The sequence below is a fragment of the Pithys albifrons genome, chromosome 13 (genome assembly GCF_047495875.1).
Source record: "Pithys albifrons albifrons isolate INPA30051 chromosome 13, PitAlb_v1, whole genome shotgun sequence".
NCBI classification, from domain to species: Eukaryota; Metazoa; Chordata; class Aves; order Passeriformes; family Thamnophilidae; genus Pithys; species Pithys albifrons.
This window is the reverse complement of record NC_092470.1, coordinates 21362919-21388885: the sequence shown is the minus strand read 5'-3', so window position 1 is coordinate 21388885 and position 25967 is coordinate 21362919. Positions and strand designations below refer to the sequence as shown.

General features: G+C 53.9%; 2 protein-coding genes and 1 non-coding gene across 3 annotated transcripts in view; 2 read left to right on the top strand and 1 right to left on the bottom strand.

The window, feature by feature from the left end:
* Positions 1-6852, bottom strand: part of ADAMTS7 (ADAM metallopeptidase with thrombospondin type 1 motif 7) — a 39851-nt gene extending 32999 nt beyond the window's left edge. Inside the window, exons 1-5 of the mRNA XM_071568080.1 lie at positions 6615-6852; positions 4506-5690; positions 3672-4012; positions 2427-2598; positions 1-197 (exon numbers count right to left, since the gene is read on the bottom strand). Of these exons, the coding sequence (XP_071424181.1) occupies positions 1-197; positions 2427-2598; positions 3672-4012; positions 4506-5690; positions 6615-6852 (2133 nt within the window). The remainder of the gene's footprint in view (positions 198-2426; positions 2599-3671; positions 4013-4505; positions 5691-6614) is intronic.
* TRNAK-CUU (transfer RNA lysine (anticodon CUU)) lies at positions 5910-5982 on the top strand. Its single transcript has one exon. It is a non-coding gene; the product is annotated as a tRNA-Lys (tRNA).
* Positions 6853-7012: 160 nt separating the features above from the next.
* Positions 7013-25535, top strand: MORF4L1 (mortality factor 4 like 1). The gene is made up of 13 exons (XM_071568444.1): positions 7013-7118; positions 9097-9143; positions 11470-11537; positions 13599-13685; positions 13837-13917; positions 16200-16262; positions 19022-19047; positions 20327-20415; positions 20519-20620; positions 21079-21167; positions 22244-22416; positions 22716-22800; positions 24283-25535. Exons 1-13 carry the CDS (start codon positions 7079-7081, stop codon positions 24365-24367), a joined length of 1035 nt encoding a protein of 344 aa, XP_071424545.1. The 5' UTR covers positions 7013-7078; the 3' UTR covers positions 24368-25535.
* The last annotated feature ends 432 nt before the right edge of the window (positions 25536-25967 follow it).

Sequence of the window (25967 nt, the reverse complement as noted above, 5' to 3'; positions counted from 1 at the left end):
CATGTTCATCACGGTCAGCACGTACTTCTCGATGTTCTCACTGCCATGGAACTCCACCATCTTGGTGTCTGCCACCACCAGCGTTTCCACCCACTTCTCCCTGCTGATGGAGCGCTGCCTAAGCCTTCTCCTCCTGTGCTGCTTCTGCTCCCACCTTTCCCTGCGCCTCTCCGACCGCTCCAGGCTTTCCTGAGACTCTGAGGGATTAAAGAGGGAAAAAGGGACTTTTTGTTTCTTGTTAAAATGTCTGCAACTTTGATAAAATATCTCTTTTTTTAATTCAAAGGAATAATCTTTGGTGTGGAGAAGACTCCACACTTAGACCCACAACTTATGTGCATTTTGCTGTGCTCTGTGTTCCAAAAGACTCTGACCTCAGTCTGCTGCACATGAGCATGATAGAAAAACAAACAAACAAAGCATTTGAAGTAATTTCTTTGACTGGAACAGGGGTTTTAATATTCCACAAGGAACACGGAGCCTCCCAGAGCAGAGTTTTAGGGTTTGCACTGACACAGGAATTTACAGGCAACCCTGCAGAGAAGCTTGAGAAACAACCTGAGAAACCCTGAGGAACCCCTGAGGAGCAACCCTGGTGGCTCAACATTTCGGATTATCATCCCAGATCTGTATTTTTCAGGGAGGGACAGTTCCCAACACAATAAACTCTGTGCCACCGAAGCTGGACTGAAGTCGTGAGCCAAATCCCACACCCACCAGAGTCCTGGGCAAGCCAAGACGTTGCAGGAGAGCACAGAGCTTTCCTCAGGCACATGGAGACTGAACTGTGCTCCTTCCCAAGGAGGAACAAGGGGAATGTGCCCTGGGCTGAGCGAGGCCGGAGGCGGAGGAGAGCTCGGCTGCTCCTCACGCACACCAACAACTGGGAATTCTCAGGCAGAGACTTTCCCTGTGCTGCTGCTCCCAGAGCAAGGTCAGGGTCAGCCCCAAGCTGGGGGAAGGCTTTACAAACCTCAGCCCACACAGTGGGAATCGCTTTCATGACCAGTTTCGGAGGCTCAGCCTCACTTCCCTAACAATGGACTTTTACATCTCATGGACTGTACGTTGGCTGTGAAAGGGCGTTTGATCCCCCAGCCTGAAAAATCCCAGTTATCTGGATAATTTGATGAATTGCTAATAGCACTGTGACAGTTTAATCGCAGCAGCTTCCTTGGAGCTTGTTCCCATTGTGTCCTTGGCTGCTGAACTTCCAGCTGGAACGTGAGGGTACTGCAGAGCAGAGGGTGCTCAGGGCTCCTGGGGGGCTCGTGTGGCATTTTCCTTTGGGATGGTCCCTCTCAAACACTTGCCCAGCTGTGCACACGGGCTGTATGTGTATTGACTGAGGAGAAACACCACCCAGCAGCCCAGCACCATCTGGTTGTTGTGGTGCTTGGCAAAGCACACCAGCAAGGCTCCAATGCAGGATGAAATGGTGACAGTCAATAAAATCCTGCACACTTTGGGATTCCTCCCCAGGGTATGCCCAGAACATCCACCCTGCCAGCCCTGACAGCAAGGGACATCCACACAAGTTACACCCAGAAAAATTAATTTTCAAGAATAGAATTCAAAGTCAAGAATAGACTTGAGTCAAGAATAGTCAAGAACAGACTTCAAAGACTTGAACAAGCTGTTAAGATTATTACCACAGATTAAATAATTAATTTAGATTATCAGAAGAATTCCTGAAAATAACCAAATCATACGGGAAAAAATCAGTTTCTGAAAACAGAATGCTCCAGGAAATAGCAAACCAAGATGTGCTGCCTGGAAGGTGCAGCTTCACTGAGGAGTGAAGTGCCCCTGAGCTGCTGGGGATGGGCTGAACCTCAGTGCTTGAAATCTTGGATTTGGGAGTTTATCCAACCCATCTGTTCTGGATAGAGCGGGAACCACACACTCCCTGCCTGCAGCAGGAACTCCTGGGGCAGTGATTGGGTTTCACTCCCAAAGTCCAACACCCTGACAGGTCAAAGCTAAAGTTTTCAAGGAAAGGAAAGGAAATGCTCAGTCTCCACACCACGTCCCTCCTTGCAGCATGGCTGGAAGGACCAGAGGAGAGCGAGAGGCCTGAGGTCCAGCACACACTGAGCCAGTGGTGGCACCCACAGTGCTGAACTGCCCGAGGGAGGGACAGTCCCTTGAACTGCCCGAGGCAGGGGCAGTCCCTTGAACTGCCCGAGGCAGGGGCAGTCCCTTGAACTGCCCGAGGGAGGGGCAGTCCCTTGAACTGCCCGAGGGAGGGGCAGTCCCTTGAACTGCCCGAGGCAGGGGCAGTCCCTTGAATTGCCCGAGGGAGGGGCAGTCCCTTGAATTGCCCGAGGCAGGGGCAGTCCCTTGAACTGCCCGAGGCAGGGGCAGTCCTTTGAATTGCCCGAGGGAGGGGCAGTCCCCTGAACTGCCCGAGGGAGGGGCAGTACCTTGCACACCGCAGGTTTCCCGTGGGGCTGGTGGGCTCCTGCCCTGCTCTGCCCCATCCCTGGGGGCCTGGCGCTTGTATATCCTGTGGGGCTGAGCTGTCCCATCCTCCCGAGGGCTGCTGGGCACGGGCTCGATGAAATAGTCCTCGTTCCTGAGCCGAAACACACCTTTCTGCCAGGGAGAGACAAGGGCACTGTGAAGGCACCTGCAGTGAGCACAGGCTCACAGTGAAGAACTGGGAATGGGAGTGACAATTAGAATCACAGAATCATGGCATGGTTTGGGTTGGAAGGGACCTCAAAGCTCACTCAGCTCTATGACCTGCATGGCAGGGACACCTCCCACCAGCCCAGGTTGCTTCAAGCTCCATCCAGCCTGGACACTCCAGGGATGGGGCAGCCACAGCTTCTCTGGGCACCCTGTGCCAGGGCCTGCCCACCCTCACAGGGAGGAATTCCTTCCCAATCTGCCATCTATCCCTTCCCTCTGGTAGTGGGAAGCTGTTTATTTAAACACAGAAAGCTCAAAAAGCAAATCTGAGTGCAGCAGCAGCCCAAGGATCCACTGGAGATGTCATCCCTCCAAACTGAGAGACACTGGCACTGCTGGTGATGCCTCTCTCTGCCCTGTGCCCGTGCTGGGAATGCTGGGGGGGTTCCCAAGTGAGCCCAGTGAAGAAGAACCCCCACCCCACACACCCTGCACCTCTGGGGAGCCCCAGTGCCCCCATCATCCCACAGACCCCTTGGGAATGGGATCTGCACATCAGCAGTTACACAGCACCACATCTGGGAACCCACAGGAGGTGTTAAGCCCTTTCCCCAAAACTACCACTCTTCCAGGCCACTGTCACCTTTGGGAATACCTACAGTGGAATAAGGCAGCGGGGAGCTCAGGAAAGGGGGAGCAGTTTCCCTGCCCAGGGGCTGTGCTATCATTAACACCTCCAGCTCCGAGTCCCTCCTTTCCAGATCTCTTCCTCACCACCTCACATTTACCAACTAGAAGGCAGAGAATTGCTGTCTTTGGGAATTCCGACCCAAACAAGTAAACACAGTCCCTGAGGGTTCCCAAACCACTGGAATCCCTGGGACATTGAGTGAGATCGTCCGCGGCCGCCTCAGAGATCCGTGAGGAGACCCTGAGGGCAGTTCGGCTGTGGCTTCCAGCACAGAGGGGCATCTCCCCCAGCTCCTGCTGTCTCTGCGCGGATTAGGGATCCCTGTGGAACTGGCTGTACTCACCAGGCCATCGCAGGTGCTGAGGGCAGCCAGGCCCCCCTCGGCCCGGCCCCGAACCTCGCCGAGCATGTGGCAGGAGTTGGGGGGCTCGGGCTGGATCTTGGCGCCGGCGATGCTCCCGAAGCGCCGCTCGCTGACGAACCCCGGCGCCAGGAGGTGCCTGTTCAGGCTCAGGTTGAACTTCAGCGCTTGGCCTTCGTAGTGCAGCTCGTAGAAAGCAGGGACGTGGCTCCTGGCGGCGGGAGAGCGCCGGTGGAGGGCTCGGTGGGCCAGGTCGTAGGACAGGAAGGATCCGCTCTCGTCAACCTTGACGGGGTGAACGATGTGGCCGGCGGGGCTCGGCTCTGGGGAGAGCGGTGCGGGTCACCTGCGGGGCTGCTCACCTGTCCGAGCCCACCCTGCGCCCCGCGGGAGCCTGAGCTGCCCAAGCACCCGCACCCCGCAGGAACAGGCAGCTGCTGCCGCCGGGATGGCACGGAGCGGGCAAGGGCAGGGACCCCTCCTGCCCGCGGGTGTCGGGGCTGGGGTTTGCCCCGGGACAGGGGACGGGTGGGACGGACGGGGCAGCGCTCCCGGTTCCAGCGCACACGCTCGCGCTGCCAGCCAGAAAACCATCAACAAACCAACCAAAAACACCTTCAGAAAAACAAATCGCAGCTCTGAAGCGCTGGTGGGACGCGACTCCGGGGACAAAGCATCCCCGGGCACCGAGCGCTGCCGTGGCGGCGGAACCGGGAGTGCCGGGTCCGACCTTGCCCAGCCCCGCGGACATCCCCGCGCATCCCGCAGACATCCCGCATCCATCCCCCCGCTCAGCCCCGCGGAGCCCCCGCGGACCTGTCCCCGCGGCCCCTGCGGCCGTGCCCGCGGGCAGCGCCAGGAGGGGCAGGAGGGGCAGCAGCAGAACAGGCAGGAGCGGCAGGAGCGCGGCCGGGGCCGCCATGGCTGAGGCGGCTCTGGGGGCTCCGCGGCGGCGGCGGGGGCGGCGGGGGCGGGGCCTGGGGCGGCGGGGCGGGGCTTTGAGCCTCGTGGGCGGGGCTTTGAGCCACGTGGGCGGGGCTTTGAGCATCGTGGGCGGGGCTTTGAGTCTCGTGGGCGGGGCTTTGAGCATCGGGTGGGCAGCCCGCGCTGCCGGTGCTCGGTGCGGAGCGACGTCGCCCTCTGGCGGGCGCGGCGGGCACTGCCCCCGTGTCCCCGGTGCGGTCCGCGCGGTCCTTGCGGTCCGTGCCGTTCGTGCCCCCGGTGCTCTCGGTGCAGTCTGTGCGGTCCGTGCAGTCGGTGCGGTTCGTTCCTCCGTGTCCCCGGTGACCCCGGTGTGGTCGGTGCGGTCCTTGGGGTCCGTGCGGTCCGCGTCTCCGATGCCCCCGGTGCAGTTCGTGTCCCCGGTGCCCCCGGTGCAGTCTGTGCTGTCCGTACCCCCGGTGTCCCCCGTGCGGTCAGTGCGGTCGGTGTCCCCGGTGCGGTCCGTACCCCCGGTGTCCCCCGTGCGGTCAGTGCGGTCGGTGTCCCCGGTGCGGTCCGTACCCCCGGTGCCCCCCGTGCGGTCAGTGCGGTCGGTGTCCCCGGTGCGGTCCGTACCCCCGGTGTCCCCCGTGCGGTCAGTGCGGTCGGTGTCCCCGGTGCGGTCCGTACCCCCGGTGTCCCCCGTGCGGTCAGTGCGGTCGGTGTCCCCGGTGCGGTCCGTACCCCCGGTGTCCCCCGTGCGGTCAGTGCGGTCGGTGTCCCCGGTGCGGTCCGTACCCCCGGTGTCCCCCGTGCGGTCAGTGCGGTCGGTGTCCCCGGTGCGGTCCGTACCCCCGGTGTCCCCCGTGCGGTCAGTGCGGTCGGTGTCCCCGGTGCGGTCCGTACCCCCGGTGTCCCCCGTGCGGTCAGTGTGGTCGGTGTCCCCGGTGCGGTCCGTACCCCCGGTGCCCCCGGCGTGGCCCGCGGGGCTGCGGGGATCGCGGGCAAACCCGAACCCCTGCGGTGTTTCCATCAGCGGTGCTTGGCTGAGGCCGCCGCGTCCCCCCAGCCCGGGGGCACCTGCGACAACCCGGTGCCATCGGATAACCCTGCGGGGGCTGCCCGCGGCCCCGACACTCTGCGGCTTTCCCGGGGCAGCCGCGTGTCCCACCGGCCCTCAGAGAGGGGTGTGCAGTAATTAAGCGAGGCTGTTAAATATGCAAATGACGGGGCCCTGGCGGCCGCGGGCGGAGGGTGCGGGCGGTGCCGAGAGCCGAGCCCGGCAGGAGCTGCCCAAGCGCCCGGCTAGCTCAGTCGGTAGAGCATGGGACTCTTAATCCCAGGGTCGTGGGTTCGAGCCCCACGTTGGGCGGCCAATACTTTTCGTTCCCTCCACTCCGAAGGCAGAGCAAAGTCTAAAACAGTGAACCGAGTTTGGTGCTCAGTTGTCCGGCGAGGAGAAAATGGCCCAGACTCTGCCTTAGGAGGGTGGTTTTTTTCTACTCACTGAACCAAAGTCAAACACAACAGACTCCCAGGTCATAAATTAAGCAAACTTGGACGTTTAAAATGGTATGAAAGCCCATAAAGCCAAGATTTTACAGGTTTGACAGGTCGTGTCACTGAACAAAGAAAAGGGAGAAGTCCAACAGTGATGATGCTTCAAGACCACCCGAGAGAGGACAGGAGACCACCACCCAAATTTCAACCTTTGCCGCTGAAAGAATCAAGAGTCTCTTAGCAGTTATTTAACCCGAGGGTTTTTCGGCTTCACTTCTCTTTATTTCTGTTATCGTCATTATTTTCCCCTCTCTCGCTGCTCTCCGTCCCGGCAGCCGCCCCGGACTGCGTGTCCCTCCGTGCACATCCCGCACGGACTGCGTGTCCCTCCGTGCCCAGGGATGCTCATCCCGCACGGACTGCGTGTCCCTCCGTGCCCAGGGATGCTCATCCCGCACGGACTGCGTGTCCCTCCGTGCCCAGGGATGCTCATCCCGCACGGACTGCGTGTCCCTCCGTGCACATCCCGCACGGACTGCGTGTCCCTCCGTGCCCAGGGATGCTCATCCCGCACGGACTGCGTGTCCCTCCGTGCCCAGGGATGCTCATCCCGCACGGACTGCGTGTCCCTCCGTGCCCAGGGATGCTCATCCCGCACGGACTGCGTGTCCCTCCGTCCCCGGGGATGCTCATCCCGCACGGACTGCGTGTCCCTCCGTCCCCGGGGATGCTCATCCCGCATGGACTGCGTGTCCCTCCGTGCCCGGGGATGCTCATCCCGCACGGACTGCGTGTCCCGCCATGCTCATCCCGCACGGACTCCAAGTCCCGTCGTGCCCGCAGTGACTCCAAGTCCCGTCGTGCTCTCCCCGCAGTGACTCCAAGTCCCGCCGTGCCCCGCGCGGGGCCGGATGCGGTGCGGGGCTGAGCCCCGCGCGGCGCGGGCGGAGCCGGGTCCGGCCCCATAAATGGCGCCCAAGCAGGACCCCAAGCCCAAGTTCCAGGAGGGTGAGTGTGAGGGCGGCGGCCCGGGGGGTCTCGGTGTGTCCCGGTGTCCCGGTGGGCGGGGGGTGATCCCGCGCCGATCCCGCACCGCTGCCCGAGCGCTGCGGGAGGGAGGCCCTGGCGGAGCGGAATTCCCAATTCCCGCAGCTTTTGTCCCTCCCGGTGCCTCTCTCCGCTCCCGGTGCCTCTCTCCGCTCCCGGTGCCTCTCTCCGCTCCCGGTGCCTCTCTCCGCTCCCGGTGCCTCTCTCCGCTCCCGGTGCCTCTCTCCGCTCCCTTCCCTCCCGGTGGTTCCGCACCCCCCGGTTCGGTGCCGTCCCTGGCCCCGCAGGAACGCCCCGGGCCCGCAGGAATTCTGTCCCCCTGCGGCTGGCCGGTGTTTTCCCTGGAAGGCGCCGGGAGCGCTCCCGCACAGGCCGCACACTCCGGGGCTGGCTCAGGGAGGGGAATTGGGCTTATCGGGAGGGGTTTTCTGCCATTTTTAGGTAATGGTTGTGGTCGGTAATAATAGAGCTAAGAGAAATAAAAATAGTAACACTGCGGGGTGGCTGCGCCATCCCTGGGAGTGACCAGGGCCGGGCTTGGAGCAGCCTGGGATGGTGGGAGGTGTCCCTGCCCAGGGATGGGGTGCGATGGGACGGGATGGGATGGGACGGGACGGGATGGGGTGGGGTGGGGTGGAATGGAATGGAATGGGGTGGAATGGGATGGGATGGCCCTTGGGGTAAGGAGAAGGTGTGTCTGTGCCGCTGCAGTTGTGGATTCACGGCAGAGGCTGCACCAGGGAGTGACAGCCTGACAGGGTATGGTGGAAACAAAGGATGCAAAGCATTTGTGTGGTGTTTAAAAACAAGTATTTCTCAGTAACTGTGGATGTCTCAGCTGGAAACCATTGCACAGCAATTGAGATAGAGGTGTGTTTCCGCCAGCACCCCTGAGCACTGTGACACCTGAGGGTAACAATGTCACCCCTGATCATCAGCCTGAATTATACAAACATTTGCTTTCTTTAAACAAAAGTATTGCCTGTGTCATGTGTCAAAATGGGCACTTCTGTGAGAGCCTTTCTAAGCCTTTTACTTTCTTGATACCCAGAAGCACTTGGCAGTTCTGCAGCTCATCTCCCAAAAAAGTGAGGCAGTGCAGCTTCCAGCAGGGAACTCCTGGGCTCAGGTATCCTGTGCTGAGTGCCTTGACATTCCCAGTGTCACCACAGCAAGGCCTTGCCATTGAGGAGAAAAACAGGCTGAAGAACAATCTTGTCCTACTCAAACCCCACCAACTGAGGTGGTTTCTGCTGTTGCTCAGCCCCAGCACTGCTCCCCACACATCCGTGGGGGAGTGGGGGTCTCTTCCTGACTGTGCTGAGCTGGGATCACCAGGTGCTGTTGTTCCTGCAGGAAAAGGGGCACGGATGGCACTGGAGGCCTTGGGTCAGAAGCTTAAGGTGCAGAGGTGGGATCTCAGGAGGGTTAATTCCTGCTCAGGATCAAACTGCAGTGTCACAGCACCAAAGGTTCCCCCAGAGCCAGGCAGGGTCCCCTGTGTGCTGTGGGGCTGCAGCTGGCACGGGAGTCTGGGAGGGACCTCTCTGTGCCAGCCTTGCATGGGATGGGGAGTGTCCGGCCCTTCATGCAGGGGCAGGAATGTGAGTTTTGGTGGCAGTTCCCTGCCAAAGTCACCAGCTGCTCTGCCACACTCTGGGCAGGCTTGGACATGGATTGTGTGCTGCTGGCCCTGCCTGGTGCTCCTCAGGGACATCCTCAGGGCTCTCTGCTCCATGGCCTAAAAAACAACAACAGCTCTGGGGCTTTTCTGGGCAACTGACTTTGCTTCTCAAACACCAGCCTGTTTAGCAAATCAGTGTCTGTCTGTGAGTTGCCTTCCAGGCTGACCCTGGACTCCTGCAGTGTTGGACTTGATGACATGTTATGGAAGTGGCACTTTGGTGTTCTAAGATGTTTGTCTGGACCTTTCTTGCAGGTGAGCGAGTGCTTTGTTTCCATGGACCTCTCCTTTATGAAGCAAAGGTACGTGTGGCTGCTCCAGCTGCAGGTGCTTCTCTGCCCCCAGGAAAGGGAGCAGTTGGTTTAGTTCACCTGCTGTGCCTCACTAGGTGGGATCAAGGACTGAGATGAAAGTTAATGAACACCTGGTGATGTATGAAATTTTAAATTTATATTTTTGAACATTTTCAAGAAGCCCAGGGGAAGTGCAGAATTGTTCTGGTAACTACCAAAGGCTGGGTGGTTTCACCTGCTGGAATGTGTGGCAATGCTGCTGCCTCAGTTTGCTGAAGGTCCAGCTCTGGATTTGGCTGCTGAGATGGAAAAAGGGCAGTGTGGGTTGGGGGACTTGCAGAACTTCCAGGGGCACCTCAAACAGGGATTTAAATCCAGTAGGATTTAGTGTCAGTAAATGGTAAGTGACTGGGCAGGTTCAGAGGGGTGGGCAGGGAGGCAGCAAGAAATCCCTGATGTTTCTCTTCATGAGCAGTGGTTGTTGTGGTGCTGAGACAGGGCCCAGAGCACTGACAGGGGATGGATGGCTGGGCCAAACCACCCTCACTGTGGTGACTGTCCCCTGTTCCCTCCTGTGCTCCAGAACTGCAGGCTGGGGCTGGTGGGAGTGTGTGCTCAGGGCTGTCTGTGCTCTGCCAGTGCCTCCAGACAGGGGAGGAGCTGAGGCTGCTGGTTTTGTGGAGAGGAACTTGTGTCAGTGAAACAGCCCAGAGCTGGTGCAGCTCTTGTGCATCCCTGAGCTGTGTCCCTGTTCCCTAACCAGAGTCTGGCTCTGCCAGCTTCCTGCTGAAGGGATTCCCCAGCTGGCAGGAAGCTTTTGGCTGGCTGTTTATATAAGAGTGGATCCTTCTGAGTTCCTGTCCTGGCAGAATAAACTCGAATTTTAATTGTAGACTGTTGTATTTATTTAGTTAAAAGAGTTTCATTTTAAAAGGTGCATTTTAAGTAGTAATTAATAATAACCTTTGTTTTTTCCTGTTCCTTTGACCTGTTTTTCATCAGTGAGTCTCAGTTCCTCAGTTGTTTTGTTCCTGGCCATGTCCATGGCAGGGAAGCCCTTGTTTGTGTGAGAGGAGTGTGAGGAGTTGTGGCAAACAGGAACTGGTTGTGCATCTCTGCAGTGCAGAGTTAAATGAGAGTCACTTAAAACACCTCTAACCTCCAGCAAGGAAAATATTTTGCTGCAGAAATACACTTGAGTCATCTTCTGCCTCATGCTCAGCCCTTTTATTGTGCAAAACAAGTAGAGACAGGCTCAGTCTGTGTTTGGGTTTAACTCCAGGCTGTCAAAACAAGCCACTGGTGCAGTGGTGGCTCCAGCAGGAGCAGAATGACCTGACACCAGGTGCAGGTTTGGGAGCCTGGGTTTAAATTCCATTTGTGGCATTTTGAAGATGGTTACTGGAATATGATGTTCTTCTCTCTTGGCAGTTTTTTCAGTTTAAAAGGGTGCACACCATACTGTGGTCTGGAGAAAATGTTGTACAGCAGAAAACTGTATAACACTTAGAGGTGGATCAGCATGGCAAGAAAAAAGCAATTAGAGCCTCTGTGAGTGGCTTTACTTCAGTGGGGATAGAAATCCTTAAAAAGGGACTGAAAGCTGGAGCCACAGAGGGGCATTCTTCATGTTTTACAGTCCCCTCATTCTGTCAGTGGCACCTGTGTCTCAGCATCTCCAGAACAGGGCCTGGACTTTCTGGATGAAGTGCTGAACTTGGTGGGTTTAGTTTGTATAGCCAAGAAGTTTAAGGATGTGTGGTGGGCACACAACTGAACTAGCTGGGACTCTGTACTTTCTGTTCTGGGCTGTTCATGCAGCTGTGGGAGCTTGAGCTGTATCCATGGGCCAGTGTTCTGATGGAAATAACTGTGTGTGTTGACCTCCTGTTTACATTCTGAACCAGAAAGAGCCCTGACTGCAAGGCTCTCTCTGGGGCTAGAGAGATGCCTGTTATTTATTTCACTCTGGGACACTCCTGTGTTCCAGAACTGACCTGTCTGAGGTGGGGCTGGGTGGGAATGAGCTCCAAGGAATGGCTGGTGGCTCTCCTGGAGCAGGGAAGTGGTCCTTGGTTACTCCTGGGGCATCCTCAGGGGCTCTGACCCTGCTCCTGAAGGAAGGGATCCCTCTGGATGGCTTTGCTCTGCCCTTCCCAGTCCATCACCAGGCAGGAGCAGGGGCAGAGAGCAGTGTCTGCTGGGGAACAGCTGCCCATGTTCCAGGGGCTGCCATGGGGGGCTCTTCATGCTTCAACTGAAAGCCAAACCAGCAGAACTCATTCCAACCTCCGTGTTCTCTGTGGGACTGACTGACCTTTCCTCTCTGTTCCAGTGTGTAAAAGTTGCCATAAAGGACAAGCAAGTGAAATACTTTATCCATTACAGTGGTTGGAATAAAAAGTAAGTATTGCAAAACATGAAAGCAGAATTTCTTTTTCCTTTAGAGAAAAGTGCTGTGTTTGTGTGTGAGCACTGCCATGTCCCTGTGCTTGGGAGGCTCTCTGGGTCTGAGCTAATTGGTTTTATACCTGAGCTGATGATTTATAGTAGCACAAAGACCCATTGGCAGAGTAACCATCTCCTGCAGAGCTTGGGGTGTCAGGAGAGAGGTGGGAATGCTCTGCAGCATCCTGTTGGTTCAGGGTGGAAACACTGACTGTAATTCCACCCTGACAGAAATGGCTGTTGGGAGAACTTCCTTGTTATGTGTTGGTAGAAGAGGCAACTCCTACTGAGGTGGAGCAAAACTCCACTCAAAGATCCTGGCCTTGGCTTCTATCTCCCATTTGGCAGTGAGTTTTGGGGCTGTGCTCAGCAGGGGAAGGCAGGCTGGCTGTGTGAGCCCCCCACAGGAGCAGGGGTAGCCTGGGCTTCAGTTCCACCCTCTCAGGAGAAAGGAAACTTGGAGATGCTTTTCCCTCCTGCAGAAACAGCAGATTCCAGGGCAGGGATTGCTGAAGATTGAGTGACTCTGGGAAATAAATGTTGAGCCCATTAAAGGCAAAAACTTCAAGGAGATTGTTCTATTGATGCACTTTTCCCTTTTTTTGAATTGTGTTGTGCCACTCAGTTTGAATTTAGGAAAAGTGGAGTTTTTAATTAGTCACTAAAAGCTTCAGCTCTTCAGCCTTGGGAGCCTCAGAGAGCAGTTTCCTGTTTGGTTTGAATGCTGAAGACTCAGTCACATCCCTGCTGCCCTCACTTCATGTTTTCCATGTGCCTTCCATGGCAGCTGCTCCCCCTCCTGCCCATGGACAGGCCTGGCTGAGTGGGAACAGCTGCGGGAGCCTCCCGAGCTCCGTGGCTGCTGCTGTGAATGAGGCAGCAAACACTTGGCCCTCCCTCCCTGTGTTTATGCCGAGGAAGGGGCAGAATGGTGTCCTGGTCCTGCTTTTCTTGCTTGTGCTGAGTTTCTTTGCCCTCAGGCTTCCAGTTAACAGCATTCACAGTGGTGCTGCTGCAGGGGCTGGGGGGCTGGGGCAGGGGGCTCCTTCCTCGGGGCTCCTGTAACTATGGCCCTTGCTAATTGCTTGACTTCCTAATTTTTTTGCCATTATCAACAGGACACCACAAAGGTTTCCTCCCCACCCAGTGTGATGTCACCTGGTTACACAGCACTTCTTGAAGGTCTCTTGCAGCTCTGCAGGCAGGAGGGAGAGAATTAAAGAGCTGACCAAAGCACTACCTTGAAAACAATCTCAGGGTGCAGCTGGAGAGGTTGCTCTGGAATTTTTGCCTTGTCTTCACACTCTGCAGTCCTGGTGCTCCTGTGGCAATGCTGGTTTGGCCACTCCATGCTCCAGGTCTGGCAGCTGTTGAAAATGACACAGAACTCTACAGAGAGCTTTAACTTTTACATGTCTTGGCCACTTTTCATGTGTTTTATTTGAAATAAACTGTCAGATTGCTCAGGTGACCCACACTTTGTCAGAGTGGAGCTGCTGCAGTTTCCCCAACAGCTCTTCTCTTAAATCATTCACTTCAGATTCTTCAAATGTTCATTCCATCTTGGTTTCCTTCACAGACAGAAATCAGAGCTCTTCTCCTTACAGTAAGATCCTGTTGCTGAATTTGTTAACCTGTAAAATGTTGGAATAGATAAAGGGAACTTGCTTCATAATATATCATGAGTGCAGGTGTCCCATAATTTAGTAAGCATGGAATATTATTTTTTTCCTGTGATGCTTCTTTTGAATTAAAGACAGTCCTCTCCCTCCTAAACTGCCCATCCTTCAACTTTGGGAAGTTCTTTGGAAATGACTGAGGGTTACACTTCCCTAGAAAAATCATTCCAGCTTCAGTTAGTGGGGAATGTGTTTGCACCTTGAGTTGTGCCAGTCCATGACTCGACACAAAGCAGTTTAGTCCCCAGGTCTGAAGCTTTGAATTGACTGTTGTGTGTGGAATGCAATTCTTGTTGATGCCTTTGAGTGATCATCTGACATTTTGGCATTTTTCCAGCTGGGATGAATGGGTTCCAGAAAGCAGAGTGCTCAAGTACGTGGATACCAACCTGCAGAAACAAAAGGAGCTTCAAAAGGCCAATCAGTGAGTGCTTTTGTTAAAGTCTTTCTCAGTAAATACTTTTAAGAGCTTCAATCCAACAACTACATATCAAGGGAAGTTACTGAGTTTAATAAAACTGAAACAAAACTTCTTTTCCATTAAAGTCTCATTTATGAGTTTCCTCTTTTTAAAGGGAACAATATGCAGAGGGGAAGATGAGAGGAGCAGCTCCAGGCAAGAAAACTTCTGGTCTGCAGCAGAAGAATGTTGAAGTGTAAGAAGGTTTTTATTTAAAATGAAAGAAAAAAAAACAGCCCCCAAAGGCCCACCCAAGACACCTTTGCTTGTCTGTTTTCCTCTTGATCTTTAGGCTCTTCCTTAGAATGGGTCTGCAGGCTGAACTCCATTTCTAGTGTCACAGCCCATGCAAAAGCTGTTTCAGTGTCAGAAAGGCCTTTGATAAGGTATTTATTGAACTGCCCTTAGATGGTGCAGAGTTCAGGACTGGATGGAGGTCCTGAGGAGACACATTCTACACTTCCTACACTCTGTTCCTCTTAAATTAGTGACTTGACACTCAGAAAGTGCTGATGCCTCAGAGGCCTCAGGTATCTCACTGAAATCAGTTTCTGCACAGAGTTTCCCACTTTTTTCCCCACTTCTTCCAGGCTCTGCAAGCACTTTGGAACAAAGTGCTTCTCACTGTAGAATTATCAAAACTGCATTTAAGGGGTCTGTGTTTGGCTGATTTTGACAAAACTAAACCCACACTCTATTAAAAATGGGTTTGCATCTTAAGAGGCCAGAAGAGGCTCAGACATTCATTAGAAACAATTAATTTGAGGCTGTAATTTTTCTCTCCATCCTTTTGGTTTTCAGACCAGGTGTTGGGGTGGATTCTCACCCAGGCAGTGCAGCTCTGCTGCTTTGCTCCTTTGTCACCAGACTCTTCTGTTTGGGGCAGTGTTTCTCTTAATTATGAAGATGGTCATTACTAATGGCATGTTTTGGATTCCTGACTCACTTTAAGATTGTGGTCTTCGTGAGGGAGCTGCTGAAATGGCATCAGTCCTTAAGAAGTGGCTTTGGCAGCAGCTTTGCCTTTCATGTGTCATTTGTGGGCAGCTTTGTTGTGAAACATGAATCATGACTCGAGGAGGGCAACAGTGCTGGGGTCAGGTGATGGGTTTGTGCTCTGCATCCTGAAGCAGTTTCAGCTTGGCTTTAGTCAGAGCCTGGCCCAGGCTGAGACTGGCTCCTGGTGTCTGGAATGGGGAGATGGGTCTGGCTTCAGCACCTGCCTCTGACACGGGCCAGGCTCTGTTTGTCTTCATCTGGGGCTGAAGGAACCCCAGCCCAAATCTCTGTGTAGGTAGTTGATAATGAATGTCATTAAAATCTAATTAAAGCAGACCTAAATGATGACCTTTACTAATTTGGCTGCTTAAGGGGCTGTGGCACCTGAGTCTCCTCTCGTTGGGGTGGGTGGGAGGAGAGTCAATGCCAGGGGGGACAGGGGTGGTGGTGACTCAGTGTAAATGTGCAGGTGGCAGTGGTGACTGCAGGGGAGGTGCCAGCCTGAGTCACCTGGGCAGCTCAGGCTGGGAGCAGGGGCTGAGTAAACACTCTGCTAACCTGGGCTTAAAGTCAGACCTGGCCTAATCCTCTCAGCCACACCTGGTGTTGCGTCCAAGGGAGACCCAGCAGCAAAAATTACTTTGGTTTAAGCCCCTGTGAAGCTTAAACCACATTACCAGGTCTTACTTCATTCCTGGTTGAGACAAGTTTTGGAAGGGCCTGGTTGGCTCCTGCTGCTCTCACTGTCCTGACTCCTACACTTGTCTCCAGCAGAGCAAGGCAGGCATGAGGTAACTCTGAAACTTCTGTGTCATTGATTACTGGAAAAACTCATTCTTTGGTGGTGGATTCTGAGTGGGCCTGGGGCAGGTGGGTTGGAACAGCTCCCCTGCTGTGGCACTGCTGCAGGAGCCTTGTCTTGGGCCAGTACCAGTCCAGTGCTCCCCTCCCAGTTACTCCTGTGCTGCTCCAGCAGAGTCTCCCTGTTTTCCTTCCCTGCTTGGAGGTTGAGGCAGAGGAATTGAATTGCTTTGACTCTCCCTGGCAATGGTGCAGGTTGTGATTTACTGTTCCCCAAACTACAGCTTCTCTCATTGCTCACAGCTAAAGGCAATGTGGCTCCTGGAAAACCCCCAGATACCCTTCCAAAATCAAACTGGTGGGTTGGTCCCTTGTAAATTTAAGCTCATTGTAGGTACATGAAGTGCTGGTGGTGGGGAGGGGGAGACACTGATAACACTGTTCTGTAAGAGCAGCACTGTCAGCCTCCTTGGGCCTCAAAATGTACCTTTTGCAGCACCCTTGGAGGATCTGAGGGCAAGGGATTTACACTTTAAACTTCATTCTTCAGACAGAAAAATGATAATGGGAGCAATGTAAGCACAACTAACCTGCAGGAGTGTTCAGTGGAGCTGCAATGTGCTGCCAGAGGTACCTCTGAGCCAGACTCACCTGTGACCCTCTGTCCTCCCCTGCCAGGTTCTTCCGGCGCGATGGAGCCCACACCGTGTGCTGCCTGGAGACCCCTGCCATCTCCACACGGTGAGTGGGGCTGCCTGGCACCCCAGGGCTGGCATCCTGCAGCCCAGGCCTCTCTGCTTCCCTGCATGTCCTGCAGAGACTCTGAGTGCTCAGCTGGGTCATGGAAGTTTGGCAGCATTTTGTGGTGGGTTTGTTTAGAACCAGCAGAAACTGCCAGTTTGAGTTCCTCTGCCAGGTCCCCCTTTGGTGGGTACAGTGTGAGCATCCAGTGCCCTCTCTGTGTCCTCTGCTTCCTCCTGACTCCAGACTTTTGGAACTGGATCATTCTAGAAGGTTCCACTGGTCTCCATGCTTGGAGTTCCAGTAACACAAGAGTTTTCTGCAGTTTGGCAGCGAGGCTGCTGATCTGGTGTTGGAAATGAGAGCTCTCAACTTGCCCCTTATTCTGCTGTGTTTTTATTTCAGTCTGTGCAGAATAACTGCTCTGCAAACTGCAGCAGCTGGTTCCTAAAGCTTTGAGACTGTTTGAGGCAGTACTTTATGAAATAAAAACATGCATGAAATGCAGGTTTGGGTTTAAAATAATTATTCACCTCCTGATAACTAGAAGCTGTAACAGAAAAAAAGTGTGTGGTTATAGCAGGTTTCATGGCTGTGTGTGCACTCTGATACTGCCTTCTCCTGACTCTTATATGTAGCTCTCATGAATTCCAGCTTCTGAGTTTATTCTACATTTCATGGGCCTAAAATTATTAACTTGGAAAAAATCAGAAAACAATCAGTTAATGGGTGCTTGGAAAGTAAGAGTAACTAAGAGTGTTGTGGAGGGAAGATGTGGCACTGAATAACAAATCTGAGAAGAGCACCTGGATTGAGATGGTCTAAATGCAGGCTCAGCAGAGGGGCTCTCAAAGCAGAATCTCTGCTTGGAGCTGCTTTTTCAGCTAACACAAGTCTTATTGTTAACCTGAACATTCCAAGGCGTGTGCTGTGCCTGGCTGGGGACATCCCCTGCTCCCCTGGGCACAGCTGGTGGCTCTGCCAGGCCCTCCAGATGCCCAACACCATCCAAACCCTGCCAGGTGTCCAGGGCTGGGACAGCTCTGGGGCTGGCTCAGGATGGAGGTTCCCTCCCCTCTTCCTCTCTCTGGCCACCAGTACCGTGTGCTCAGGGGGATCAGTGAGTCCAGGCAGGGAGAGGCTCTCCCAGACCCCCCTTTGCTTCCAGCCCTCTGGAATTCAGGCACCTCAGAGCTGGGGCTGTGTCCATGCCATGGTTTAATATCCCTGTGTGGGACTGTCTTATATTTATCCAGTCACTTCTGAGCTCTTTGGACTTTTGGCATCCCCATCACCTTCTGGCAGCCTGTTCTTGTTTTGAAGAGGTGAGGAAGGGGGAGGATGACTCCTGTCATTTTAATGTCTGCTGCTTTGGGGCTTTTTTGGTGGTTTCATCTGTCTTGGGGAAAGATTGATCAGATCTTTACTGCTGTGATACCTCCACCATGTTCCACCTCTGAGTTTCAGCTGTGAGATCTTCAGCACCTCACACCTCTGCTCAGGCTTTTAATGGAAACTCTTTCCACAGAAGCTGCCTTGAGACTTCCATGCTGTTTTATTGTCCAGTTCAGTGAAAAGTAATGGCAGAACTAGGGGAATGCCCAGCTGGGCTGTGGGAAGAGAAGGCTGTGCAGGTTTGGGGCCTCTGTTCTCAGGTGCTTGTGAAGTGGCACACAAGGATGTGTGTAACCTCTCCTAGGTAGGTGCACTCTCTTGTGTCCCTTCAGGACTTGCATCCCACTTGTCCTTGCAGGAAAGGATTATCTGCAGCATGAGGCACCTGCATGTGCTGTTCAGCTTTAGACTTGATAAGGACTTTATATTATTTATATTATATTGTCCTTCTTTTCTGGTGTTTAAAACTCTGCTTCTATTCTAATGCTTAACATTATTCTTATTGTGTGATTTTAATTCTGTAAAAAACTCCCTGTTCCTCCCCATTTGATTGGAAAAAAAGCCTTTTCACTACAATATGTCAGTCCACTATCAGTGACTTAATTTGGCCACTGCTCCTTCCTGGGGAAAGGAGCTTAATTCTGCCCCCATTTCAGCCTAATGTTTGTGAGCCTTGAAGGTTTAAAAGAAACCCCTTACTCTTCCTGCCTTCACCTTTCCAGGAGCTCTGCCTGTCTCCTGGCCCAGACAGACCCAGCTGAGAGCCTGAAACAGTCACTTGAGATGGTGGTGCATTTCCCAGGAAATAATCTGGCACTGGGAGTGAGTTTTATCCCCACAAACTGCCATTTGTGAGCAGCTGGACTGGCCTGCTGTTGGCACTGAGAAAACTGAGACATGACTAGGAGTGGTCTAGTTAAAACTGTAGGAAAATGGGCAGTAAATAGACAGAGTTCTACTGAAACTTCCCTCTGCTGCTGTAGTGGTAAAACTGGGTGGTTTTCAGTATTTTACTGGCAGCTGATTCACTTGACTTGAGATTTTCCTGGTAATTCCCATCACTTCTGTTTCCTTGTCCCATGTTCTGTTTGAAATACAGAAATAAAACACCTGCAAATGGAGTGTTGTTCTTCAGGAGCACTTGGGAAGGACAAAACATCCCAAAAAAGATGAATTCTAACCTGTTACATGAAACATCTCACAGTATCATAACTGAAGTCACAGCTGACAGTCCTTGCCTGTGGTTTTATCTCAGCACTCCTGAGGATCTGCTGAACTGAGTGGACACTTTTTCTGGCTTTCTGCTTTGGCCTCCTTAAGTACCACCCTCTTGATATTTGCAATAATTTGTGTTCTTCTTGCAGGAAAACAAAGAAGAACAAGCAGAAAAGTGAGTATGTCTTTATTTTGTATATAAGTGGATCCCCTTAGTGAAGGATTCTTAGCTGGAAAGACCTTCACTCTGCCCCAATAACTTACTGTCCCCTGTGCTGTCCCTCTCACTCCCCTTGGTCTCTCCCTGCCCAGGAGGGTGCACCCCTGTCTGGTTTATACAAAATCCCTGCCCAGGAGGGTGCACATTGGTCTGGCTTGTACAAAATCCCTGCCCAGAAGGGTGCACCCCTGTCTGGCTTGTACAAAATCCCTGCCCAGGAGGGTGCACCCCTGTCTGGTTTGTACAAAATCCCTGCCCAGGAGGGTGCACCCCTGTCTGGTTTGTACAAAATCCCTGCCCAGGAGGGTGCACCCCTGTCTGGTTTGTACAAAATCCCTGCCCAGGAGGGTGCACCCCTGTCTGGTTTGTACAAAATCCCTGCCCAGGAGGGTGCACCCCTGTCTGGTTTGTACAAAATCCCTGCCCAGGAGGGTGCACCCCTGTCTGGTTTGTACAAAATCCCTGCCCAGGAGGGTGCACCCCTGTCTGGTTTGTACAAAATCCCTGCCCAGGAGGGTGCACCCCTGTCTGGTTTGTACAAAATCCCTGCCCAGGAGGGTGCACCCCTGTCTGGTTTGTACAAAATCCCTGCCCAGGAGGGTGCACCCCTGTCTGGTTTGTACAAAATCCCTGCCCAGGAGGGTGCACCCCTGTCTGGCTTGTACAAAATCCCTGCCCAGGAGGGTGCACCCCTGTCTGGTTTGTACAAAATCCCTGCCCAGGAGGGTGCACACCTGTCTGGTTGTACAAAATCCCTGCCCAGGAGGGTGCACATTGGTCTGGTTTGTACAAAATCCCTGCCCAGGAGGGTGCACCCCTGTCTGGTTTGTACAGAATCTACTTGTGTCAGTCTGTCAGGATTTTGACCTCTTGCAAATTAAAAGCAATGTGGTATCTCCCTGGATCTGCTGAAATAACTTCTGAAGTCAGACTTATATTTTCTTACTGAGCTGGAGATGTGACACAGCTGCAAAGCTGAGCTGCTGGGCCCAGAAATTCTGCTAGAGATGATTAGACAGTGACTTGGTGGTTTGATTTTAGTGCAGAAACCTCCACCTTCAGGTAAGTGTCAGTACAGCATTTAAACTGTCACAAATGTGGAACTTCCAGAACACAAATAGTATTTAAAACAAACCCCAAACAAATAAAAAGGTGATCTGAGGGAAATGGGAGTGTTAAGTCCTTCTCCTAAATCTTGCCTGGAATTTCTCCCTGATGAAGTCTTTGTGCCCAGCTCCAGGCATTGGGGAGGGGAGCAGCAGCAGTGAGACCCCCCAGCCCCCCAGGAAGAAAAGGGCTCGCGTGGATCCAACGGTGGAAAGTGTGAGTGTTTGCCCTGCTGTGCCAGGGCTGAGGGCAGGGCACTGCAGGGGGCTGTGCCCACAGTTGTGACAGGGAGTAACGAGTCTGGCTCTGCTTCTTTCAGGAGGAAACATTTATGAACAGAGTGGAAGTAAAGGTGAAAATCCCAGAGGAGCTGAAGCCGTGGCTGGTGGATGACTGGGACTTGATCACCAGGCAGAAGCAGGTGACTGGGCAAGGGAACAGTCTGGGCCATCCCAGACACATAAAAATCATGGCAATAGGGGCACATCTGTGCCCTTTGTGTACCTGTGACTCTTGGCATGACTTCACTGAACTCTCACTCAGAGGTTCATCACCTGGTGGCTGTTGAGCAGCACAAGTGTCAAATGGAAACATGGATATAGCCATAGGATCCTGGAATGGTTTGGGTGGGAAGGGACCTCAGAGCCCATCTCTGCCACCCCCTGCCATGGACAGGGACACCTTCCAGAGCTCAGGGTGCTCAGGTGGGTTGGGGTTTTGTGTGTCCAGCTAAAACCATTGGGGGTGTTCCTCTAATAACAGGGAACTGCTGTTTTCAGTCTAGAAGTGCCCTTGTGTGCACTGGTTTCAATTCAGCTTCCAGGTACAAATGTCTGCAAAGATCAGACACATTATTTGTTCTGTTTTACCCCTTTGCAGCTCTTCTACCTTCCTGCCAAGAAGAATGTTGACTCCATTTTGGAGGATTATGCAAACTACAAAAAGTCCCGTGGAAATACTGATAACAAGTGAGTTGTGCTCCTTGCCAGCCCTGAGCTCTTCTCTTCTTGTTGGGCTTGGAAAGTTGAGTAAACTGGAGAAACAGGGCCCAGCCCAAGGTCCAGTGGCCTGTTCCAAGACCAAGGTGGTGCAGGAGTTTAGAAATCTTGAGGGGGTTCACTCCAGACTGCACTTCTGCTTTCTGGGTGTTATTTCTGTTTTCCCCCAATTTCCCCAGGCCTTTCCTGAGGGAAGATGCTACAAAGAGCCCCCCAAAGCTGCCTGGTAGGTGAGCTCAGAGCTCCTGGGCTCCTTCCCAGGCACAGGGCTGGGGCCAGGGAGCTGGATGAGAACTTGTGAAAGATTCAGATGAGCAGAGCTAATTACTCACTTGTAATTACCCCACAGTCAGCCCTGACCAAAACAAGGTGTGTTTATTTTGAAGGAACCTTTCCTGTTTGAGAGAGAACAGAAAGGGGAAGTTATTTTCTTCCTCTCAGGAGGAGGCAGATTATTGACTTGTCAGGGTGTTGAACCACCTTTGATGTAATTGTCCTGATGTCTGTTCTCGGGGTGGAGTGAGGGTTGGGCTTCTCAGTGTCACTGCTCCCTGCACAGGCAGCTGAACTTGGAGGCCTGCAGGAATATGGCAGGGGAGGCCTGGGAAGAAGGGATCAGGTGCCTGAAATACTGGGAGCTGTCCCTCTCTTTGAGCAGGAGTTCAGTCCAGTTACTTCAATGTTGTACTTTTAAAGTGGTGTGAGTTGGGGTGAACTTTGGTGAAACCAGAAGAGCTGGAAGGTGTCCCTAAAATACTGCCTGTTGCTTCAGAGGGGCTGTCCATGAGTTCATCTCCCTCTGAGTTGCTGACTGAAAACAAGGCTGCTCTTGGTTTGCCTGAATCCTCTCTGAGGTCAGAAGAGCCCATTTTTCAGGGAGGTCTGGCAGTGCCTCCCTCCCTGTGGCTGCACATTGTGAGGGCTCCAGACACATTTCCCTGGAGGGGCTTTCACAGGTCTCAGGTTTCTCTGGTCTCACCATGCCAAGGCTCCTGCTGTGCCCATGCAGCCCTGGGAGCAGGGCTGGCAGTGTCCTCTGTCCCCAGGGAATATGCTGTCAACGAGGTGGTGGCTGGAATTAAGGAGTATTTCAATGTCATGCTGGGCACTCAACTGCTGTACAAGTTCGAGCGGCCGCAGTACGCCGAGATCCTGGCGGACCACCCCGACGCTGCCATGTCCCAGGTCTATGGGGCCCCACACCTCCTGAGGCTCTTTGGTGAGTCCCACCAGGGTGGGGAAGGAGAGCAGCTGGAAGGGTTCAAATACTCCTTGTCCCCTCTGGAGTCTGTGACAGACAGCTCTGAACCGTGGGGTCACTCGTTCCTTATCCATGTATCCAAAATGCTCAGAGCCATTGCGGGGTTTGGAGTGGAAATGGGCTTTTAACAGCCTGGTTGAGCTTGTACATGTTGGAGTGGGTTCCTGGGCTGCTCTTCTGTGCTGCTGTGAAGCTCTGGCTGTACCTCAGCACGTGCTGCAGCTGTTGGTGTAACCCGTGTCCTTCCCTTGGCGCAGTGCGGATCGGAGCCATGCTGGCCTACACCCCCCTGGACGAGAAGAGTCTGGCTCTGCTCTTAAACTATTTGCATGACTTCTTGAAGTAAGTGCTGGGAAAGTCTTGCAGCAAGAAAGGGAAGGTCCAGGGAGCACAGGCTGTTGTAGTGCTGCCTGTTTGCAGTGAATTGTGTGGTTTGGGGGCTGTGTGTGGGATCTGCACAGTGAAGGGTGGGATCATGGTGGAGCTCTGACTGCTCTGCAGGAGCACGGGGAGACTGGGCTTAATTCTCTCCTGTTACACTGAGGATATTGCAAGTGCCAGGATAAGGGGGAATGGTTTCCCACTGCCAGAGGGCAGGGACAGATGGGATATTGGGAAGGAATTCCTGGCTGGGAGGGTGGGCAGGCCCTGGCACAGGTTGGGCAGAGAAGCTGTGGCTGCCCCATCCCTGGGAGTGCCCCAGGCCAGGTTGGACAGGGCTTGGAGCAGCCTGGGATAGTGAAAGATGTCCCTGCCCATGGCAGGGGGTGGGACTGGATTGGCTTTAAGGTCCCTTCCAGCTCCAGCTGTTCCTGGATTCTATTAGTCTGCACTTCTAAACTGCCCAAATCTGCTACTTGTTTCAAAATAAATTCCTCAGCATTTATTTGTAGTTGCTATAAAAAGCAGATGATAATTCCAGCAAGTTATTGAATTACACAACAGTTACTCAACAACAATTGAGCAAATGTTTAAAAACTAATGAACTTTGTGAATATTTTTTCTGGGACAGATGGTCAAGGAGCTTTAGAGTGCTGCAGTGCCCTGGAGCTGTGGGATATTTGGGAGGAAAACACCATCCTGAATAAAAATAAAAGGCTTTAATATAAAATGAGCTTTAAGGTCCCTTCCAACCCAAGCAATTCCAGGATTCTGTGACTGGATAAGCAGTTGGAAGTTAAAAGAAAACTCAGTAAATCCAGGATGGCTCTGCAGGGCTTGGAATGGATCAGCCTGAGAGCCAGGGAAGGCCTGCCCTGGAATAGCTCAAGAGCCTTCAGTAAATCCTGGGTTTTTTTGGGTCAGTCTGAGGCAAATGCAGGTGCTGAAGGGCTTGGACTGTAAAGGCAGAAATGTGAAGCCAATGACCAGAAATCCCTGAATCCATTTGGTGGCACATAACACTTGTCCTTGGGCATTCCTTGTCTTGACCTCGTGCCTTCAGCCCCTGAGGTTCCTGTTTGTGCAGACAGAACTCCCTGGTGTCCTGTGCTCTGTCCCTGCTCCTCTGAGTGGACCAGGAGTAAATCAATTCTTGGTGCTGCAGCTGCCCAGACCTCAAATGTCAACTGTTTCATCTTGTTAATCTTGACCTGGCTGGGCTCACCTGGAGCCAGAGCAGTCTGACAGTTGTTTGTTTGGGATTGATTTTGTGGCATGAGCTGTGAGATGTGGAATTGCCTGACAGTGGCAGGAGCAGCTCCTGTGAGATTTGTACTCCTCCAATCCCATCTTGGAGTCTGGACTAACACTGAGCAACTCACGTGGGTTTGAACAGTGGAGAATTCGGGCAAGAAGGTCATTTAAACTCTATTATTTCTGTAGGTATTTAGCCAAGAATTCCTCTGCATTGTTCAGTGCCAGTGACTACGAAGTGGCCCCTCCCGAGTACCACCGGAAAGCCGTGTGACCCCTGGGGGCCCTGCCCACTGCACCTCCTGCCCTGCACCCCCCTGTGCAGCTCCTGCCCCGCCCTCAGACACGGGAACGAGGTGGGGTGTGTGAATGGAATGGGCATGGCAAGCTCTGAGGGTTCCTTGTCCCAGCCCGGAGCTCCCTGCTGTCCCTGCCTGTTCCTGCTCCTGCCCCGGGGGATGGATGTGCAGGAGGGGGTTTGCTGTGTCCCTGCCTGCTCCTGCTCCTGCCCCTGCCCCGGGGGATGGATGTGCAGGAGGGGGTTTGCTGTGTCCCTGCCTGTTCCTGCTCCTGCCCCGGGGGATGGATGTGCAGGAGGGGGTTTGCTGTGTCCCTGCCTGCTCCTGCCCCTGCCCCTGCCCCGGGGGATGGATGTGCAGGAGGGGGTTTGCTGTGTCCCTGCCTGCTCCTGCCCCTGCCCCTGCCCCGGGGGATGGATGTGCAGGAGGGGGTTTGCTGTGTCCCTGCCTGCCCCTGCCCCGGGGGATGGATGTGCAGGAGGGGGTTTGCTGTGTCCCTGCCTGCTCCTGCCCCTGCCCCGGGGGATGGATGTGCAGGAGGGGGTTTGCTGTGTCCCTGCCTGCTCCTGCCCCTGCCCCGGGGGATGGATGTGCAGGAGGGGGTTTGCTGTGTCCCTGCCTGCCCCTGCCCCGAGGGATGGATGTGCAGGAGGGGGTTTGGTGTGTCCCTGCCTGCTCCTGCCCTGGGGGATGGATGTGCAGGAGGGGGTTTGGTGTGTCCCTGCCTGCCCCTGCCCCGAGGGATGGATGTGCAGGAGGGGGTTTGCTGTGTCCCTGCTCCTGCCCCTGCCCCGGGGGATGGATGTGCAGGAGGGGGTTTGGTGTGTCCCTGCCTGCCCTCAGTGCTCGTAGGGCTGCTCTGACCTGAGGCTCAGCCTCACTAACCTGCTTTGTTCGTAGACCCACGAGGGCTGTCACCTGTGTGGTGCTATTGACTGTCTGACAACCCATTGACTTGTTGCTGTTGGAATTCCCATGTTTGGTCCATAAATGTTTGCTTTTCTTGGGGTAGTTGAAGGACTGTGACTTTTTTATATTCTAACAGTAGGAAAACGTGTTCTCATCTTGTAGTGTTTGGACATGTTGGTCTTTCATGGAGCTGTTTTACAGAGCTGCAAATAAACTTTTCTAATTTCAAATGTTGCTGCTGGTGTTTGTGTTTGTGTCAGTCACTGAGTGTGAGTGTCCTGGCCAGGATGGCCCGAGGGGGTTTGGGGACATGGTCAATGGTGTTGCATGACTTGGCTCTGGTCAGAGTAGCTGCTGTTTCCAGGCAAAATACCAGGTTTGTCATCCCAGATGTTACTGCAGGAAATCACAGTATCTGGGGATCCAAGCCCTGTCCTGCCCCAGGGCTGCTCTGGTGTGGGTGGGGTGGGATCGTGCCCTTCCTGTGGGAACTGAGGAGGGTCCTGCACCCACCCATGGGCTGCACCTTCCCCGGAGCTGCCCGAGTGAAGGTGGGGATGGGCTGGTCAGGCCGAGGGAAGGTGTGAGCAGATTCCCTGGACAGGGATCCAGCAGGGTCGTGTCCCACCCTGTTCCTGTGCCCTCCTGTCCCGGGGCACAAACACC

Coding starts and splice junctions, on each gene's coding strand:
- MORF4L1 (XM_071568444.1), top strand. CDS start 7,079: ATGGCGCCCAAGCAGGACCCCAAGCCCAAGTTCCAGGAGG. Junction 22,417..22,715: donor ACACCTCCTGAGGCTCTTTG/GTGAGTCCCACC, acceptor CCCTTGGCGCAG/TGCGGATCGGAGCCATGCTG. Junction 22,801..24,282: donor TATTTGCATGACTTCTTGAA/GTAAGTGCTGGG, acceptor TTATTTCTGTAG/GTATTTAGCCAAGAATTCCT.